At 40.8% G+C, this 21,084-nt stretch overlaps 1 protein-coding gene across 3 annotated transcripts; it reads left to right on the top strand.

Annotated features, from left to right (window-relative positions):
* The first annotated feature begins 5,641 nt into the window (after positions 1-5,641).
* Positions 5,642-21,073, top strand: LOC124882214 (sine oculis-binding protein homolog). 3 transcript variants are annotated; one of them, XM_047388466.1, is made up of 7 exons: positions 5,642-6,002; positions 8,360-8,489; positions 8,757-8,951; positions 11,688-11,839; positions 12,847-12,942; positions 13,122-15,047; positions 18,517-21,073. In XM_047388466.1, the coding sequence occupies exons 1-6, from the start codon at positions 5,910-5,912 to the stop codon at positions 15,036-15,038; spliced, it is 2,583 nt and encodes an 860-aa protein (XP_047244422.1). In that variant the 5' UTR covers positions 5,642-5,909; the 3' UTR covers positions 15,039-15,047; positions 18,517-21,073. The 3 variants fall into 3 exon arrangements, with proteins under 3 accessions (XP_047244422.1, XP_047244421.1, XP_047244423.1); XM_047388465.1 differs by having other exon boundaries at positions 5,643-6,002; positions 13,101-15,047; XM_047388467.1 differs by lacking the exon at positions 5,642-6,002 and adding an exon at positions 6,278-7,913 and having other exon boundaries at positions 13,101-15,047.
* The last annotated feature ends 11 nt before the right edge of the window (positions 21,074-21,084 follow it).

Genomic DNA, 21,084 nt, shown 5'->3' with positions numbered 1-21,084 from the left:
TCCCAACAGGCGCTGCTTCTCTGTAATGTGAGCGCAGCGTCAACCGAAACCTTTTATATCAACTGGTCTGTAGCGTAGGAGGAGCCCAAAGTCCGGATGCTTGTTGAAATAATACATGCTTTTTATTCTTAACTTGTAAAAAAATATATATAATGACAGCCATTTTGATCACGGGAATTCAAATGGCTAAGAAAGCTGGACAGTTTTGATCCATTTCAACAAATTGGTCCCAGAACGCATGCTCGGTTGCGCCCATAAAGTCAGCCTTTTTCGACTACCTGCACTTTGAAATCCGTTCACCTTTCTCATTAAATGTGCTGTGTCGAACCCATCCCAGCCTAAAATGCATCCTGCTTTTGTGTTGCCATGGTGATTGATTCTGGTGCCATCAGGAGGCTGTAGTCTAGGTTTTCATGATCACCGAGATGCTAACATGCCGACTACATCCTCTGATAGACACATTTCTGCATTATGTAACTTTAGTGAGTAAGGAAGCTATTTAACCAAACTAAACGGCTTAAGAATTGTCCAACTAAAGAGTTGTTACCTGTTGAATTCTCCCAGATGCAAAATGCAGCAACACTGACTCCTAGCGTTGCACTCCTGAGATGCTGAAAATATTTTTTTTGGTTTTGTTTTGTTTTGTTTTGTTTTTCCATGACTCAAAATATAGTTTGTATGCAATAACTAAACAATTTATTAGTCTTTTTCACAGGTATACAATAATATCTAAGAACGGGATTCACAAACTGTGGAATAAGAACCCCTGGTGGTACTTTGGTTGCCTCAAGCAATCCTTTTAGTATCAGTAATTTCTAGGGTAAATATGATTAATTAACTGCGTTATAAACTCTATTTAATAAAGTCAGTGGCAGAATGGGCAGCATTATTAATGAATTAGAAACAATTAAAGGCAGATAAGATTAAAACTTGTCTCCTTAAAAAACGTCCCTTCAAGCTTTTTACATTTTTTCATGTTAACGCCACTAACTTTAAAGTATTTTATTGGGATTTTATGCAACAGACCAACACAAAATAGCATATAATTGGGTAGTAAAAGCAAAAGGATTCTATCTCTTTTTCACAAACAAAAAGTGGGTTGTGCATTTGCATTCTGCCTCCCTGAGTCAAAATATTGAAGAACATAATTTTGCTACAATGACAGCCTCATGTCTTTTGGAGTATGTCTCTACCAGATTTGCACATCTAGACACTGAAAGTGTTGCCCATTCTTCTACAACGGCTCATTGAAGAAACCTTTATTAAATGAGCTACAACAACATTTAATTTCCCTTTTGATGATTGACAAAGTATTTGAATTTGTAGTAATTGAATTTCAACTGAAAATAGCTCAGCCTCAGTCAGATAGAATGGAGGGCATCTCTGAACAACAGTTTTCAGGTCTTGTCTGGATTTCTGGACTTTGACTGGGGCAGTTCAACACAACAATATGTTTTGATAGATTATCTAAAAAAATCCCATTTTGGTTATGGGTTAATGGTTAAGGTCACTGTATTGCTGTAAAGTAAACCTCAGTCTCTGCTTTAGGGCCTTTTCAGCCTCTAACTGGTTTTCTTGCAGGATTGACCTGCAGGATTGACCCTTACGTTTTTGTCTAATCTGTCTAGAGCACCTTCTTCTACATGTTTGCTTTGTCCCCGGCAAAGCTTGTGGCAAACTGCAAATGAGACTTCTTAATGGCTTTCTTTCAATAACGGCTTTCTTCTTGCCCCTCTTCGACAAGTTTTGTGGAGAGCATGACTAATAGTTATCTGGTCACAAAATTCTCCAACTTCAGCTGTGGATTTCTGTAGCTCCTCCAGGGTTACCAAGGACCCTCTTGTTTCCATCTCTGAGTAATGCTCTCCTTCCCCAGTTTGTCAGTTTAGGTGGACAGCCTTTTCTGTTTTCAGATGACAGACTGAACAGTGTTGTGTGAGATCATGAAAGCTACTGACATTGTTTAATAACTCATTCTTGCTTTAAACCTTTTCAAAATTGCCTGTCTGCTGTGCTCCTTGGTGTTTAAGATGCAGCTTGCCCCCACAGAACAGCTGTATTTATACTGAGGTTAAATTACATAGCGGTGGACTATGTTTAGTAACTAGGTGCAAATGGTTGAAATTTTTCCACTTTACATTAGTGCACTTGTGTTGGTATGACAAATACATTAAGAATAAAATACATTGACGTTTTTGGTTATAAAAGGAAAAAATTTAAAAAGTTGAAGGGTATGAATACTTTCTCAAGTCACTGTAAATTTATGCAGGAAAAATATCAGATTAAAAGGTCTGTTCACTAATTATGAGTAAACATCGCCCTCTATTGGTGACATTATCCCAACATAAACCACACAGACTATTCCATGATTAATCCTAAAAGAGATGGCCACATTTCCGTCTTTTAAACTGTAGGGCATGTTTGCTGTAATCACGTGCCCGTTTACAGTAAAAGCATGCAATCACACACAAAGCGGCTGAGTTTCATAATTCGCCCCAGATGTTGAAAATTGTAACCTAAGAGCTGACAACTGTCTCCTGTCCCCTGTCATCTGTGTTACCCCAGTAGATTGCTGAAGAAACAGTGAGACGTCTTTCTTTTCAGCCTTGAGCCCCAGAGGAAGCTGAGGGGACAGCGCTCCCTGCAGAGGCACCAGATGTGCGCTGTTATGGAGAGCATGGAGAGAGGGGCCTTTTGTGAGGCATCAGATAAGCCCTGTTCCCAAAGCCGGGTCGGATCAGGTATCACCAACGGGTCTACGAGGGGGCGAAACCCAAGCCCTGTGCAGTGGATCGGGTTTCTGTTTACATGAGCGTGGTCTCTGGACTTCTCCAAGCAGAGCAGAGAGAGAGAGGCAGGAGGGAGGGAGGGAGAAAAAAGGCCTGCTGTCCTGTGATTGTTTACCTGTCTGTTTCTGTGCATGAGTTTTGGTGATCTGACGGAAGTCTTGCAAGATGAGGACTTTTGATTTAACAGTTAAACTTATTCTAAACCATTGCAATGTCCCCAGAGTGTCATCTGCAATGTTTGAACATGAAACAGTAACCCTGCCCTCAGGCATTTGTCCTCAAGCAAGGCTGCAGGACCTGAGCCTGTTGTGGGCCTTTCAGGTGTATTTAGTCTAGTGTGTACACACTGGCTCCACACACAGGGCCCTGATCAAACAAATGCCATTTGAGAAAACTCCGAACCCTGTGATATGGATATCATTTAACTCGCAGACCCCTTTTCATCTCTTTATTTTAAGACAAGAGCGGACAGACCAGCAGTGTTTGCACTGTGTACCCTCAGATAAAACACAGTCTTTGCATTCCTTATGAAATGTATCTGTTGTGATTTGGGAGGGGTGGGCGCCAGGTGTTGGGTTACATAAAATCAGAGGGCTCTGCACTGATGGAGCCGGCAGTCAAATGACCCGCCTTTCACAATAAAAGCGCAGGATGGGTTAGGCATCTTAGTGAAAGACATACACACACATTAAACATATGGAGCACAAATCTTTGCAACACGCAAAACGTAAGCTTTGAAGTTAACATGACAAGAGAAAACTCCTTATAGGCATTACAGTTTGAAAGATTACTACATGATAATCAGTGAACAGGTTATCAGTGCGTTTACATGCAGGTGTCAGTGCAAAACAGATACAGAAACACTGACAAGATGCTAAATCGTGTAACGTTCTCTAAGTTGAAAACCCAGAGAAAGTTACAACATATTGCAAAGGCTACATGAGCACAAAACACACAGTTTTAAAGCTGCCTGTGATGGTGACGAGGTGCCCTGCCTCACATGGCATCAGTGGCTTGTGTACATGTTGGACTACAAATTCTGTTTTTGAAGCCACTAATATTGCTATCCTTGTGTTCGTTTTTAGAGAAGCTTTAACAAGAAGACAGCACCTTCTATTCTCCAAGTGGTTCATTGATATTATTGCTCTGCTGCTTCTGCTTGGCAACAAAAAAACTGTAAAGCGCTGGAGATATTTCTTGGACTATGCAATAGAATGCATAATAAAACACACCTCTGAGTTTTCTTAGTAGCCCAACAACAAAAAACCTTGCCTTGTGAAATAATTTATATCCCTTAAACTTTTCTACATTTTGTCACGTTACAATCGGATACTTCAGTTTATTTGAGGAATGTTATGATAGATGAACCGAATGCAGTTCATAATTGTGAAGTGGAAGGTACATTGAGATATGGCTTTTGAATATGTTCAAAAATAAAATTCGGAAAAGTGATGCCTCCATACTGTGTTTATTTATTCCCCTTTACTGTAATAACCCTAAATAAATCCAATGCCATTTGCCGTCAAGGTTCACCTAATTAGTAAACAGTAAAGTAAACACCAAGATTATATTAAACAAACGCACCTGTGTGTAATTTAATTTCAGTATTAATATTGTGTAAAGGCCTCACAAGTTTGTTATAGAACACTAGTGAAGAAGCAGCATAATGAAAGTAAAATAACATATCAGACTGGTCAGGGATTTAGTTGTTGCTAAGTTAAAAGCAGTTAGATATTATAAAAAAATATCCTACCAACACATGGCCATTAACCTAAACCAACAGGCTGGATAAGCAGCTTAGAAGATTCCCATGGAAACTTGGGAGGAGCTGCAGAAATTCATAGCTGAAGTGCCAGGTCTGCTGAAAAATTATATGTATTGTGTACTGCACACATTTGACTATTTTGAAAGAGTGGCAAGAAAAAGCAACTGCAGTACAGTACAGTTATTTTTGCAGTGTGCTTTTTAGGAAAGATAAATATAATGTGGAGGATGGTGCTCTGATCAGATAAGGGCAAAATTGGCCTGTGTGCCAAGCACTTTGTGTATTAATAAACTAACACCCTGTGCTTTATCCTGAACACACAACCCGAAAGAATAAATGGAGTTAAATACAAGGAAATCCTGGAAGAAAATGGATTAGGGGTTACAGAAGACTGGGCCAGAGGTTTGCCTTCCAGCAAGATTACGTCTTGAAAGAAGCTAAAGCTACAATTGAACGATTCAGATCAAAGCTTATTCATTTATTGCAATGAACGGGTCAAAGTCCAGACCTTAATCTGATTGGGAACCTGTGGCAGGATTTGAAAACTGAAGTTCAGAGAAGTTCTCCATCCAGCCTGACTGAGGTTAAGGTATTTTGCAAAGATTTGGCACAAATTACAATCTGTAAATGTGCAAAGCTGGTAGAGACATACCGTAAAAGACTTACAGCTGTAATTGCAGCAGGAAGTATTGACTCAGGGTACCAAGCCATGGCAACTTTATTTATTAGCACTTTACAAATAGCACAGCTGACCAAAGTCCCCAACAGATATCATACAGTATATATAAAGTAACTCGAACAAATAAAATAATCTCTGGCATACTGACAAAAACAAAAAATCTTATAATGAACCCTAAAATGAAAATGCTAAGGCTAAAACAGGAGTTGTGTGCTCTTGTTCCTGTTAAAAGAGGTGAAGCCAACTAAATCAATCAGGGAGACTAAATACACTTTTCAGATTTTTATTTGTAAAATAAAATGGAAATCTTCTGGAAATCTTTGGTTTGCGCGCTCTGCATTCACCTGTCATTTGCAAAAAGGAGTCTATTTTGAAAGTTTTAACAGGAAGACGCATGTTGTGCATCAGTTAGAGCTTGATAGCGGTGGAGAGAGGAGAGAGTGAGGGGATTGTTAAACGGCGGAGCCTCCAAAGAGGGGGCTACACACGCATGTTCAGTGCGACTCGAATGGAGCGGAGCCCTAAACGAGAGACTCAGACGTCCGGGGAATGACAGCCACTGTCACCGGGACTGACGAATTCCCCATCTGACTCTGCGGGATTCCGCTAAAACTTTTCCTAATCTGACAGTCGAGTCACCGATCCGGGTGGGATCCAGGCAGAGCCGGACTACAGTATGCCAGAGATGGAGAAAGGCAGACCTCCGGAAAATAAACGCAGCAGGAAACCAGCGCACCCAGTGAAGAGGGAGATCAACCAGGAGATGAAGGTAGGAGTGAGGGATAGATTTGAACAATTATTTACTCACACAGAGCGCAAAGTGCGCACAAATCAGTGTTTGGAATAATCTACACTCTTTTTTTAATAACCAATGAATAAACCAATAAATCAGATTTTAGATTGTTTCTGCAACTTTAGAAAAAGCATGTAGCTTAAAATGCTTACAGTACAACAATGACACACACACACACACACACACACACACATATATATATATATATATATATATATATATATATATATATCATAAAAATCTGGCTGTTTGATTAAATATTTTGGTAGTTGAAGGAAACTATTGGCTGACACTTGGGCTTCTAGACGTGGTGGGCCAGCTGTGGACGGACGCGCACGCTCTCCAATGTCCAGAAGAGATCCAGATGTGCGTCACTTCTTCCCCGCTCCCTGCGATGCAACATATCCCCCTCACCATAGAGACTTATGAGAAAGAGAGGGAAAGGGGAGGGTATTTACAGTCCTTAAATAGCCTTCTTCAGCCTTATAATGGGAAAACTCTGCAGATATGTCACACAACTATAAAGAATGCAAGCATGCATGGTAACAAAAAAAAAACAAAAACAAAAACTCAAAGTGTTAGGGATCTCTCATCAGGGTCATTTGTTAAATCACAGTAACAGACAGAATTCCCTTCCTCCATTATAAGTCCAGTGCATGGTAACCAATCCCTGGATTGTCTGTTTTGTCTGGGTTTGGTCACTGGCTATTTGAGACTCTTGACTCTGCTGTTAAAATGATATTTGAGGATCTTTGAAGCCGGAGCAAGGAATCTAACAAGATGAGACGTCTTCCTGGGGAGGATGAGGGAGAAAGGGGCTTTCTTTAGAGAGAAATTCTGATGTTTTCGTGTGTATGTGGTTTGGATTGCAGCGTTTGATATCCACAGGAGGTGTATTGTTTCATCTTAACTAATTTTAATCAAAACAGTTGAAACACTATCCCTCCGGCCTGATGTAAGCCTGCCTGGATCTCTGGGTCGGCCCAGTTTGTTGCCTTTGGCTTGCAGCTCTCTCTCTCTCGCTCCATGGTTTGGGATATGGCTTGTCACTCTCATAAAGCAGATGTTTGTCCAAACTGCCAAAAAGAAACAAAAACAACATTGTGGGATGTGGAGGGGGTGGATGAGGAGGAGGAAAAGAAAAATCTGTCTTTAAAAGCAGGAATACAGAGAAAGTGACACTGTGATATGTGCAGATGGAAGAAGGGCCAAACAGTGAGAGAAACTGATTTCTAGTTCAACTGAGGTCCGTTCCAATGTTTTCTTTGTAACGCATCTGTTTCAGCACCACATTCGGACCTCACTCCCTCCACGTCAGAGCCAGATTCACAGGCCCCAGACACCGGATCCTTGACTTTAATCATCGTTAGGCATATTTGATACGGCTGCTTCCACTCACTCACCCACCCACACGCACTCTCTCCCAGAACAGACAGAGCAGGAAAGTGAGCAAGCAAATAGGGAGAGATCCATTTCTGTCGGAGGCCCTGGGTTGCGGAGCAGAGGTCGGAGCGGGGAAAGAATGTGCAGTCAGTACTACAAGCGCTGCAACACCACAGCATACTGTGCTGGAAAAGAGGGTGAAACTCGAGACCAGCGCCGTGTCGAGTGTCAGGCCTGGAAGGTGCCGGGATGTGGAGGGGAGGACAGGGCAGGGGGGGAAAAGATGGGAGGAAGAAAAAATGAACAGAGGCAAGACGAGAGGTAGGGGAAAGCTTCAAGAGGAGAGGAGTTGTGGACGTTAGAAAGAAAAGAGGAGTGAAGAGAGAAGCGGGGCATTTCCGAGAACCGTGGGACCTCACCATGGTGTTGGGTGTCCCGCCCTGATTTCTGTCCATTCCGGATCAGGTTTCTCCTCCAATCCGGTTCCTCTAAAGCCACAGAGAGGTGGGTGGACAAAGAGAGAGACCTTTGTGGTTTTTAAAAAATATTTTTTCATCTGGTAGCAATAATCAAAAATAAGCTGAGATCACACATCTAATTTTTGCAGAGCAATATTCCTGTCTCCTTCTTTTTTTTCTAATTAAAAGGGATAAACAAAGGATGATTCATAGATTTCACACTGGTGTTGGGTTAAACCTTTTTTTAAACAACTTGAATACATCATGGAAAAAGTGTCACACTGTACTCCACTGTGCCCCTATTCATTTCTCAAAACAGGGCCAAGGCTGAGAAAGAATCGCTCACTTTCTTTCAGACTAGGTAGCTCTGATTATGTTTACCATAGGATCAAAACTTCCAGTAATAACCCTAAGATGCACATTCACAATTTCCTATTGCTTTATTTGACATAACTTGGAGTTCTGACTACTGTTTCTCTTTATTTCTGGCAGACGTTTGCAGAAAGCACCATGAATGAGCTCCTGGGGTGGTACGGATACGACAAGGTGGAACTCCGAGAGTCTGAGGCCAATGAGATCAGAAACTACAGGGAAAGGCGGCAGCATGTGTCTGTGCTAAAAGGTAAAGGGGGGCAGGTGGCAACAGGTCACTGTTTAGAGCAGCATTACACTAACAGGTTTAGCAGGTTTTAATGCAGACCTTGAGACACTGCAAGACATCATCTCCTGTGGCTGTAAGTCCTCAAGTTACATTCAGCCAGATGTGACTGTTGTTTGTGCAGAAGTTATTATGGTGTCCCATAAAGCACACTGTGGTTTTATGTTGTTGTATTGTCTTGCATAGATGGATCACTGTTACATTTGCTTTATCATTCTATTTGTCTTACAGAAAACTCATTGCCAAAACCCAAAAGCCTGGATGCCAAAGTCAGCCACTCAGTCCTGGCCATAAAGAGTGGAGAGAGGGACTCCTCCAGCGTCCCTTCGTCCTCGCAATCCTCTTCTTCAACAAGCTCGATTCTGACCACCCCGAAGGAGCACAAGAATGCCCCTGTCATCGTCCCTCTCATCAAGCCGTCAGCAGGTAAGAGAGGTCTTCTGCTTCACTCAAGAACCAAGTGTGCCCTGTTAAGCCCACACATTAAAATATGCTTTTGGTTTACAAGCATAGCACACAAGAACTGATAATCCATGATATTAACTCTATGTGCTGAGAGGCCACAGTGTAAGATCAGCTGCAAGCGATGGAACAGGCATTAGTTTCAGTTCTTTCCTGAGCAGTAACTGAAGCTCAGTAGAAAGTGAGAAGCTACTGCAGTTACATGACATGTGTGTTTATCCTTTACTTACACCAGGCTTATCACTGGGTGTAGGGTCCTAAACACTAACTAGATATTTTTTAGTAAAATATTAACAAAACTTAGAGAATATTTAGAGATGCACCAATCAGAAATCTCAGCTGATTTCCAATACTGATGTTAGCTGATTCCGATTTCTCTGTGAAGACTTTTTTAGCCTTCTTGATGTGAGGATTTGTGAATAATTTGTATTAGAAGCAGAAGTGACGTCACACTGTGTGTGTGACAAAGTACTCTAAAAGAGGGGTTTACCAATTTAAAACGAGGACAGAAATATTTTGAGTTGACATTTTCAGATGCATTTTACCATCTTATATCTCATATCAGCATGAGTTAGCTTTACTAACAACAAACAACAGTCTCTGTGTGAAATCCATAGAGAATGCAAACTTTTACATTAAGTATGACATATCCTAATTTCTGTCAACATTTCTGAATCCAGCATGTTCCAATTACAGAGAAGGGGAAAGTAAACAAAAAAAAACCACTTTGCAGTAATGTTGCCTTTCACCAATTTACCAAAACGTCCCCAGAGCAGGTAGGAATTGACATCCTGTTGCAGAGAGCTCCTTTTTGAGCTAGAAAACCTGAAAAAGGGCAAATGATGAATGAGAAAATTGACAAGCACCCACTAAAGTCTAGCTCTCTGTGGTAGCAGCCTGAATGAACTGCTGACTTGCCTCTGAAGAAAAAATAGTTTTCTTTTAAATAGCTTTTTTAAATAGAGCATTTGTGCATCCTCTAAACTCATTTTTTAACACCTCCCTGATGCTCAAAATAGCTAACTTTTAGTGTTCTTCCATCAGTTACGACATTTAGACCGAAGAGTGTTGCTATTAGCGCACAATATTAATGCTGGAGAGAGGGGGGTGTACAAAAATTCAGATTTTTTTGTTTCTGACTACCTGGTCAAAATGCTCAATTTAAGCATTCCCCAAAATGCTGCAATTCAGCAGTCGATTTCTCTACGGATCTTCAGATTTATCAGAAGTTACTTTTGAATTGAACAGTTTTTATTGTAGTAACATAATGTTTATACACTATATATATGCAAATGTGTAGTAATACATTTAAAGTCAGAGAAACTTAAGTTGATATTTGGTGGGTATGATCACAATTAGATGCTCAATATGTCATTTTTTTTTTTTTGCTCCCACTGAGCTTGCCTGTAATCTGAAGGAGTTTGCCGTTTTGCTGATGAAAATCTAGTATGTTTACTAACAGCAACTTAAAAGACTTAAACAGAACAACTCTGCTGTAGCATAGCCTGCCTGGAAACTACTGCATTTAACACTGGGTCAGTTTGTTTCTTCCCTAATTCAATGAAACAACCCCAGGGCAGGTACAGACTGACGTCTTGCAGTGGATGGCTCCCTTTTGTACTTCAAAAGTAAGAGACAAAACAACAAATCTGCAACCAGCAACCACTGACTTCTAGCTATATGTTGTAGCAGCCTGAATAAAAGCCAGCATGCCTCCATAGAAAAGTTTCCATCTAAATAGATTTTGACATCTTTGTTCTTCCTCTAACTTCATTTTAAAGACCTCACTAGTTTGGAAATAGTTAACTTTGAGTCATTAGCTTCAATAGAAACTTCCACACTGAAGGGTGTTGTTGTAAGTATGATCTGGTAGTGTTTAGGTATGGTGCCTTCAATGATCTGTAAAATATTGGGTTTTTGAATGTCAGACTGGCCAATCAGAGGTCAATGGCTGAAAATATCCCAATTCCAGTCACCAGCAGATATCTCTGTGCATCTCTAGGAATATCAAAAGTAAGTTTATTCGTTAAAGCAATATAAAATTTGTCACTCTAAATGTGGATTACTAACATTAAAGTGTGAGAATGCTAAGCCGATATTCATTGTTTGATTTGTTGTGTGATTACATTTTGATTTATCCGTTAAAAAAACCATGTGATGCAAAAGCTTGATTTTAATCTGAAAGGTTCTATGAGGGAAATGTATTTATTTCAGTGATCTGCATGCTCTTTCATATTCTTCAAATATATGGGTTACAGTGCTCACTTTACATCAGATAAAGCTGACATGATTAGAATTACTCAGTTATTGCTAGATAAATCTGTCAAAACGTAATTATACTGTCCACACTACTACAAACCTGCATAAATCCCAGCTGACAATAAGACGAATCACAGATGTAACAAGATCTCTGGACTATGATAAAATACAAGCCTAAAACACCTTCAATTAATTTATTGCAGGATACATTGCCCGGAAATCTTGGAGCGCATCCAGTTCTAAATAAATGATCTGTGATTCTTCTCCATGTTGAACATGTTTTGCTGTTCAATAGGGTCTAAAGAAATTAAACTGTTTTCATTGTTTCAGCTGAGCAAAATTGAAGCGATGCATGCAATTTTAACTCCCAATTTTGCACAAATATCTCTACAAATTTTATGCAATGATTGCCCTGGTTTCTGTGCTTTTCCCCCTCTGCAGTGGAGGATGTACAGAACGTGCAAATAGTATGCGTTTGGTGCCAGAAGGAGGGTGTAAAGCGCTACTCACTGTGTATGGGCTCGGAGCTCAAGAGCTTCTGCAGTGAGAAGTGTTTTGCTGCCTGCAGACGGGCCTACTTCAAGCGCAACAAGGTTAGTGATGGGGAAGGGGTACGATAATTAACTTTTAGATCTACATGATGATGAATGAATTGAACACATTTATAGCATAGCCACAGACAGCCTTGTACATATACAAAGATATAAATAAACTGAGCAATTAAGCATCAGTTAACTACTTGCAAGTTTACAGTCTTTCAGCAACAAGTTCTTTTGATCTTTAGAAATCAAAGTGATTAGTTTATTTAAAGGATCCATTTTAGGAGAGGTGAGAGGGAGGGTGAACTTTGTACAGGACACTTAGTATCAGTTTCAAGTTAATGCAGAAGGGGCCGGCGGTTAAGTGGCTTTGGTCTGGAGGACAGGAAAGCTGCCACTTTAGAGAAAGACTCTGGTGCACATTGCCATGGTTTTTACCTTAAACTGCAATAAGATCACCTGATATTTAAATATGTAGGATGACATATCAATGTAAAGTGTTTCATCTTCTGTGTTTTTTGAGAAAAACAACAGACACAAAGTAAAGCCGAGCAGACAACAAGCTGTCTAGTTTTTTGGAGTTTTTTTAGGCAAGGGAGGAAAGCATTTCTGTTGGCTTGTATCTGCTTGTCTGAGAGGAAGGCCAGAAGGCCTGGGGCGAGGTGTCCACTTTCAGTGCATACCTTACCTTCAGCTGCCTCATGTTTCGTAACTTAACACGACTCGTTGGGTCTCAGAGATGGGGGAGCACTGAAATCCTCCTCAGGTCACCTTACATGAATCAGGAGGAATTTTGTTATATTAATACTACTACTAATAATGAAAAACAATGCATCAATGTACCAACATAATAAGTAGTATGAAACTTTTACTTTTTTTTCATTGACCTTTGTATTTTGTTCCCATGCACAAACCTCTAGCTGTTTCATAAAGAGGCAAAACACAACGCTTAAATTTGGTTTTATGACCCTACAATGATTACAGTGTTGCTTTTGGAGATAAGCTCAGAGTTCCTTCCAGTGGTGCGTCATGTTCGTCACATTGTGGTTTCTCCTTGTCAGGCCAGAGACGAAGACCTCCATGTTGAGACATCACCTCAGCCCCCTCATCCAGAGGACTCACCCAGATTAGTGTTAAAGATAAACACTAATGTCAGAGTAAGGGGAAATTATCAGTGTTTTTTTTATTATTCATTGGAAAGTATTGATAAGCATTCTATGTATCACACAGAAACAAATGAAATGCAAATATGTCAGCTGTTTCTGTATGGTTGTAGTTTTAAGAAAGAATGTAATACTTCATTGACCCCCCGCAGTCTCTCTCTCCTGTACCACAGGTCTGTGACTGGTGCAAGCATGTTCGCCATACAAAAGAGTACCTGGACTTTGGATCTGGTGAGGAACGCCTTCAGTTCTGCAGCATTAAATGTCTCAACCAGTATAAGATGGATGTGTTCTACCGAGAAGCCCGTGCAGCTCTCACCAGCACCAGTTCCAGTCCAAACAGAACCAGCCAGGATGGGAGAGTGGATAGCAGCACACCAGGGCAAAAGCTACTTACTCCCGAGTCTTGGAACAGCAGCATCAGCAGTACAGGGGATGCACGCAATCGAAACCTCTCCCCCAAAGGGTCGGCGCTAATTCACGGACCTGTGGAATTAATGTCTGTGCCATCTTCAGAAGCATCTTCTTCTTCTTCCTCTTCAAAGGTCTCAGTTTCCGGGCTTAAGAATCTGGAGAGATCCATTCAGCCATCCTTACCTACTATGGATGTGCCACCTCATTCAGCTCCCCCTCTTCCTCCACCTCCTCTTCGCCCTCCTCTGGATCAAAAGCCGTTACCTCAAATCCCTATACCCTTCATCAGGCCCCCGCTTCATGCTCAGGGTCTAAAAAGTCCCCTTGCCAATCCTCCCAGACACACAGGCCCCGCTTCCAGCCCTATCCACAGACCGCCACACTCTCCTCTCCTGCAGCCTCCCACCTCTTCTTCGATGAATCCCCCAGGACTTATGCATCCTTTCCCTGGTGCCTATTTCCCTGGCTTACATTCACCTCCACTAAACTTAATGCCAAGAGGACCTGTCCCAGTGCCTCCAATAATGAACTATGGTATCCCCTCTTTTAGTCCCTTTTTACCCCAACCCACTGTCCTGGTCCCCTATCCTATCATTGTTCCCTTACCTGTCCCCATACCAATTCCAATTCCCATTCCAGTTCCCCCTAAAGCAGACCTTGAAATGCCAAATCATGGTGGAGTAATCCAGCCAGTCCCAGAAGGGGTAGAAAGAGGTAGATCCAGGACTACTAGGTCAGCATCTCCAGATATCTCTGAAGAAGCAAGCAGAGTGGAGGTCAACAAACAAGGGGGACACTTTTCTCAAAGCCTGAGTTTAACAAATGAATCAAACCCAAAGGACATAGATTGGGTTAAATCAGAAAGGCAGTTTTTGTCCCCGTTATCCACACCTCAAAGTAAAGCGCTCTCCCCCAGAGCACAATGTAATGAATTGTCCTTCCCAACCAAAACATCTGAGGTACTGACAGACTATCAAACTATACATCAGCAGACAGAGCGCCAAGTCATCCAAAGGGTTCTCCAGAGGACTCAAGTGAAGTTAGAGCCCAGTGCCAACGGAATGGTGGATCCAGCAGCACTGGGAGAGTCAGGACCAGGTCAATTTAACAGATCAGGGTTCTATAATATGATCAGACCGAACCTTACTCTGCTACAGCCACCTTCAAATGACTTCCAGCAATCTGATTCCCTCACTTCATCTTCTAACAGCCCATCTAGCCCCACGGACAGCAGCCATTCACATAATACCAAGTTATCTACCCAGGACCATCCTCAAAATGGTACGTCGCCTTTATCCGCACCGTCTAGTATGGACTTTTCCTTACCCCAGAGATTACAAGCACCTCCCCAGGACCCTGCACTCAGTGAACTTGAAGCTATCAAAGAAAACAAATGTTCTGTTGTTAGCGCGGTGCTGGTTGAAGGTCCAATCAGTCAGTTAGAAGGGCCCTTAGCAGTCAGTGGGGGTGTAGGGGACGATTCCCATGTTCCAGATGAGGACCACGCTTATGCTCTGCCCACAGCACCTAAGACAGGGGGGACCACATCCCCGTTACTCCTACCCAAACTCAGGGACAAGGGTAGCTTACGTAGTCCTGCCAATATGCCCAGCGCAGTGGAGATGGAGCCAGCCCTGAAGAGGCGATGCCTAAGGATCCGAGATCAGAATAAATAGACAATGGAGGTGAGTAATTTTTCTAGAATATGACAGAAGGTATTAACAGCATTACCTTACCAATGTCTTAATACTGTCAGTCAGTCAGTCATTTTCTACCGCTTATTCCATAGTGGGTCGTGGGGGAGCTGGTGCCTATCTCCAGCAGTCTATGGGCGAGAGGCGGGATACACCCTGGACAGGTTGTCTTAATACTGATTTCCAGTTATTTTTAAATCTCACCAGCCATTTCTCATTATGACATTTTCTGATTTAGTTTTAAGGATAAGATAAACTGCTCTACATGGTTTTTAATAGAGGTAGTAGTTTTGGATCCAATGGAAAAAGAATGAATTATTGTACCTATTTGTGCATCAATGCATATATTACCAACCGTTATCTGTTTTTTAACAAACTCAATGTACATGCTATTAGTTGATGTATTCACAAACTGAAGATGTTAGGAATTCTTAGTTTAAATCCATTCATAGAATGGAGAAGAAAAATTTATTCAGATGAGAGCCAGTCAAGCAAAAATGGTTGATTGTGATTCCAATGATTGGTGCATTCCTTATTAACTGCAACTGATGTTTTAATTCTTAGATATGGTTTAAAAAAAAGTTATTTTCAAATTCATATTACCAGGTTCTGCAAAAATGTATTTGTATGGAGATTTACACATACATGGGACAAGATTAATGACTGTTCTCACAGTGTGCACATGGTTACTAAACAGTATGGCGCCATTCAGAGAGAATCCCGGTAACCTGGTACCTTTCGATGGGCTAAGGTTACAGCAGGGAGAGGAGGTGGAAGGCACAAGCAGTGAGAGTGACTTTGAAAGGTGATCACTTCACCACAACCTGACAGTCACAATGCTTTGTTTGCATGGTTGCCTGCACTATAGTCTTGGATTTGCTGGTGAATATGAGTCTGTTGAAGATAGACAGAAAGTATTCTGGCTTTAATAAAAAAAAATGCCATGCACTCATCCGGAACAGTTTACAACATATCAAACGGGTTTGAGTTCATTGCAACGGCTTAGCCAAAGCAGTTTTTGAAAACTGTTTAAAAAATTTGTTCTGAATTTTGGAGTGTGGTTACATTAAAATGTATAAGCAGTTACTATCTTATTTGTAATAGATAACTCTCTTAGTATCTGCCAAGGAGAAATGTAAAGCATTAGCATTTGTTTAAACAGCAATATCGTATCATACTTTTATTACACAGTTTTTTGAAAATGCTTTACATGTTCCATTCTTAATACGTTTCACAGGGAGATCTTTGATAGAGCATTTTCCATGTAAATAATCACTGACTTCAGTGTAAATCACTGCTCAATGCAAAGTCATGATGGTTTAAAGGGTCACAAAATAGCATTTCCAAAAACCACTGTGACTTTTTTTATATTAGAGTTGTTTTAGGAGGCTGAGGTTCATTTTGATCTTGGCTCTTCTCAGACAGCTAACTAAGGGCATCTGGACTGAAGCTACTTTTAACCTTTCAACAAATCCTCTCCAATAGTCCTGAACTATAACTTTAAGTGTGACCTACACGGTGATACAGAGATCTTTCTGAGGTCGCTCTATAGACTGAGGTGATTGTTAGGCAGACTGCAAAGTGCTCTGAATATGAGATTCAACCTTAAGTTGTGGTAGACCTCATAGGCTTCATTAGGAAACACAGGGGCCGAATGATAGCGCTCCAATTACACATTTCATCACCGTTTGGCCATGGTTCATATTTCCCCATGTAAAAGTTTATTCCTTACTCTTGCTTTTTGATGCTATTTGCTAATCATCTCTCACTGTTGCTAGTCACTGACAAAGAAGACATTGTTTTGTTAGAATACAGCAGGGGAGTTTTCTCACTTTGGACCAATCAAAGGCCCATCTTGGTTTCACTCGCCTGGTAGTCCAAAAAAGCTGTAACACTACCCAACATTCTCACCTGCTGGTATCTCACCATAACAGGATCATGTTTCCAGTTTACTGTATGTGCCGAGATTAATCTGCTGATATTACAGAGATGGCTTAGATTTCTCTTCTTTTTCCTGTCCAAAGGCCAGGGGTCAAGTTAGTGATTGAGTTTAAATGTGACAGCTACTAAATTGAGACAGAAAAACATAAATCCTGATCTTAGATCTCAGATGTTTGGATGACTTTTTGCAACAGGATTATTTCACTGAATGAGTTTCCTTTTGTATCTTTTTTAATGCACTGCCTTGCAAAGGTATTTATACTCCTTACAACTATAAACTCCAGTGTATTTTATTGGGATTTTATGTGGTAGATCAACACAAACTAGCATCTAAGTGTGAAATCAAAGGAAAGCATGCGTGGTTTTCATTTACAAATTTACAAATAAAAATATGCTGGAAAACTAACAATGATATCAGCACAAAAACACTATTACCATCAACAGACATGGTAGTGGCAGCAGCATGTTGTGGGGATGGAAAATGGCTAACCTTTTTGGCCTACATACAAAACGCTATATGGGGATAAAAACTAACACTGCACATCACCCTAAACACATCATTTCTACGGTGAACCATGGTGGTGGCAGCATCATGCTGTGTGAAGGCATTCCTTTAACAGGGAGTAGAAATCTGGTCAGAATTGATGGCAAGATGGTTGAAGATTAATACAAGGGAATCCTGGAAGAAAAGAAATCAAACCATATATTATTTCCCCTCCATACAGTTATGTACTTTGTTTTGGTCTATCTCATAAAAATGCAATAAAATTCACCATACAATTTGTAGTTATAATGTGAAAAGGTTCAAGGTATATACATACTTTTGCAGGGCATTGTTTACTAAGTAATATTTTTGAAATAACAATTTCCTGCTAATTTTGTTTAAACAGATTTATGTTCTTTTGTTGTCTGTAATGGGATCTGGCTGCTGTCTGTGGACGACTTTAGCTTGCCGCCTCTGTCCTCTGAGCTGAGCATTGCTGCCCTGCTCTATTGTTCCAACTGTAAAAAGTCGTTTTAAACAAACACCCACTCTGACAAAGTCAGCAGCTGACTGGAGGATTTTGCCTCAGGAGAAAGCCAAAAATTTTTTTTTTTCGTCTCATTTTTCCTTGCCTTTATTTGGGATATTTTATAGCTCCGTGTAACCTGATCCCACCACATGGGTATTCACTGAGCATTTGAAACTAAAACGCAAAGCGACAGAGGGAGTACGGAGCCTTGGTTTGGTCCTTACATGTATGTGTGTGTTTGGCTTTGATATGTGTGTTTGAATTAAAAGTGTCCAAAAGAAAAAAAGAGGCCAGATGTTTTTGGTTTTATTGTACTCTATGCAACAGTGTTGACATGACTAAAAGCCTCATTCTAAGTGTTTATGTGGAATGGGTGGATTAGGGAATGAGTGTCCAGGGCAGTAGACTTTGTTGTAAGATATGGTAGAAATGAAATTTAACATCGCTCTGGTGTTTTTCTCTTTCTCCTGTTTCTTTAACCTCCATCCTCTCGACTAAATGAACAGACTCCCTGTGTGACGTTGTCCTTCAGTGCCAGATTCAGCGCCACGCTGTTGTGCGGACAACACCAGAGCGAACACTTTCCTGCCTGCCTGTCTGCCTGCATGTCGCTCAGCTCGTCAGACCAGCAGGCTGCCAGCCCAGGAAGCAGTCCAGATGGCCGAGTCATCACAAGTCAACAACGTGGAACAACACACAACTCAGTCACGCATATTTTTTTTTGGACCAAAAAGTATCACTGGCTTGTGTGTTGCATGAACTGACTGAGGATTTGAAAGGGAGGTCCTCAGATCCTCATCCTGTCTGACATTGGCCTCAAGCGTTTATGTGGGCACAAGTTAGTGTGGCTGGCCAGATGCGCTCCTCCTCCTCTCCTTACTCCACTCAGCAGACAGCGCTCTGATCAGCCTTGTGTGGTCTTCTCAGATGGAGCCTGAACATGATCTCTTTCCAGGGGAAACGGTTTGTTTTCTCTGCCTAGCTTGCACAAAGAGCCACATTGTTTCTCTTCTCATATCCCACGCTGACTCCCCACTCCAGGTTTTGAGTTACCTGGCCGATCAGGGCTCAAACTTCAGGAGCGGGCTTTTTTTTTTCCTTTCTATTTTTTTGAGCAAAAGCTAGAAATATAGTATAGCATTTTCTATTCCGCCTATCCGCCCAACATAAATACAGGACATGCTACACTCACTCGTTTCTGAGATTTTATCTCCTTACAAGTGGTTGCCTGAAATTTGCCAGCCTGTCACTCTTTTGAGAGAGAAATCTGCAGAGATGAAAACTTTATCCTCAGGCAAGTTTCTCGAAGTGTTCGGAGATTCGGGCTGTAGAATTACTGTGGAAAGTTAAAGTATGAGGATGCACTTACCAGTGCACAGTAGCTTTGATAATATGAGATTCGTGATGATGATGCTGGTACTATTTCCCTGATCTACAAAATCAGAACAACTTGTAGCACTGAGTGCCATGCATCCTTGCTATCTCTTGACAGGGTAACTGATTTCAGTTTTCTTGCTCTTATCTGACAATTCTGTAAAGAAGGATCAGCCTTGTAATATTACCAGATGAGGTATTACACTCGAAAGCATCAAATGCTGCAGCAAAACAGTGAACAGTATTACAATTGCCACATTGGGGACACATTGATTCTGACAGATCGCTTTGGGGCTTGTCAACACTTCATTTTGGTAAACTCTGCACAGGTACAATTTGATGTTATAATAAGTTATTGAAGATGCATAAGTACATTTTCATTCAATGCATTTTTTCTGTATTTGTATTTTTATTTGAATATATTTAGTGAGTGCTGAAACCCTTTTGTGCCCTTTAATGTTATCATGATTATAAATCCCCACTAGAGGGCAGTGTTTACCATTTTATCTTTGCACCTGCGCACCGATAGTTTCTCATGCAGTCTGGAGAGTTACAATAGTTTCCAATAGTTACAAAAATGCACTCATTGCTTTACTGATATCCAATGCTAAATACGTACAGTTTGCCATTATTTTCTCTTTGATACCAAATACTGCCATCAGCATCCTTTCTATTCTTTCTCATAAGGAACATCGGACAAGTCACCCCCTTTGAACTTCTCCACATTTTGTTATGGTACAAACACGAACCATAGTATAGTTAGTTAGACTTGTATGTGATTGGAAGAAAAATAACCACCTTTTGCTGTAATGGCTGCTGTACGTCTTTTGGAGTATGTTGCTGTCAGCTTTGTATACGTAGACATTGACATTTTTACCAATTCTTCTTTGCAAAAAGTGGAAGGAAAATATTACATGGTTTTTAAAATCTTTTACAAGTACAAATGTGGTAGAAAATGTGCACTACTCATCACCTCAAACTCACCATTCACGCAGTGAAGCATGGTGGTGGCAGGGTCATGTTGTGGGGATTCCTTTCTTAAGCAGAGAAAAGGAAGTTGGTTGGAAATGATGGGAAGATAGATGGAGCTAAATACAGGTCAATATTGGAAGAAAACCACTTAGAAGCTGCAAAAAAAAAAACAAAAAAAAAAACTGAAGACTGGGGTGAAGGTGCGCCTTAAAGATTTTGTGGCCTTCAATGCTAAAATTCAGTGTGTGCTTATGCGTGCCAACAGTTGCAACACTTTTATCTGTTTTTCCATTCATCCAATGCCACTTCCACCCTGCAGGTCATGCCATTATGGCGGAGTCATCCTCTGCCTGTAAGGAAACTTTGTCAACACCCTTCGCGAGTCAGTGGTAACATCATTTCTAACAAACAGCGGCACTGTCAACAACCGCTTCCCCAATGTGATGGCCAAAACATCTACTATCGCAACTGAAATTATGCTATTGAAGAGCTTTTATTTTTATTATTTAAATTTGGCAGAAAAGAAAAAAAAAGTTTGTTGCTTTGTTGCCTGGTCTATAGGTCCTGTCTGATCTCCACTTGTCACACATTTAGCCTTCAGTCTGGAATAAATCTGTCAGATTGTTTGTATTTGAATATATATATTATGTATCCAAGATCTTTGATTGAGGTCTCTTTGTAAAGTACAATAAATAAAAGTTATTCTATGAGCAAGGAGATGTTTCTCG

Source organism: Girardinichthys multiradiatus, chromosome 15, assembly GCF_021462225.1.
Source record: "Girardinichthys multiradiatus isolate DD_20200921_A chromosome 15, DD_fGirMul_XY1, whole genome shotgun sequence".
In the NCBI taxonomy this organism is placed as follows: Eukaryota; Metazoa; Chordata; class Actinopteri; order Cyprinodontiformes; family Goodeidae; genus Girardinichthys; species Girardinichthys multiradiatus.
The sequence above is the reverse complement of the archived record's forward strand: the minus strand, read 5'-3'. Positions and strand labels throughout refer to the sequence as shown.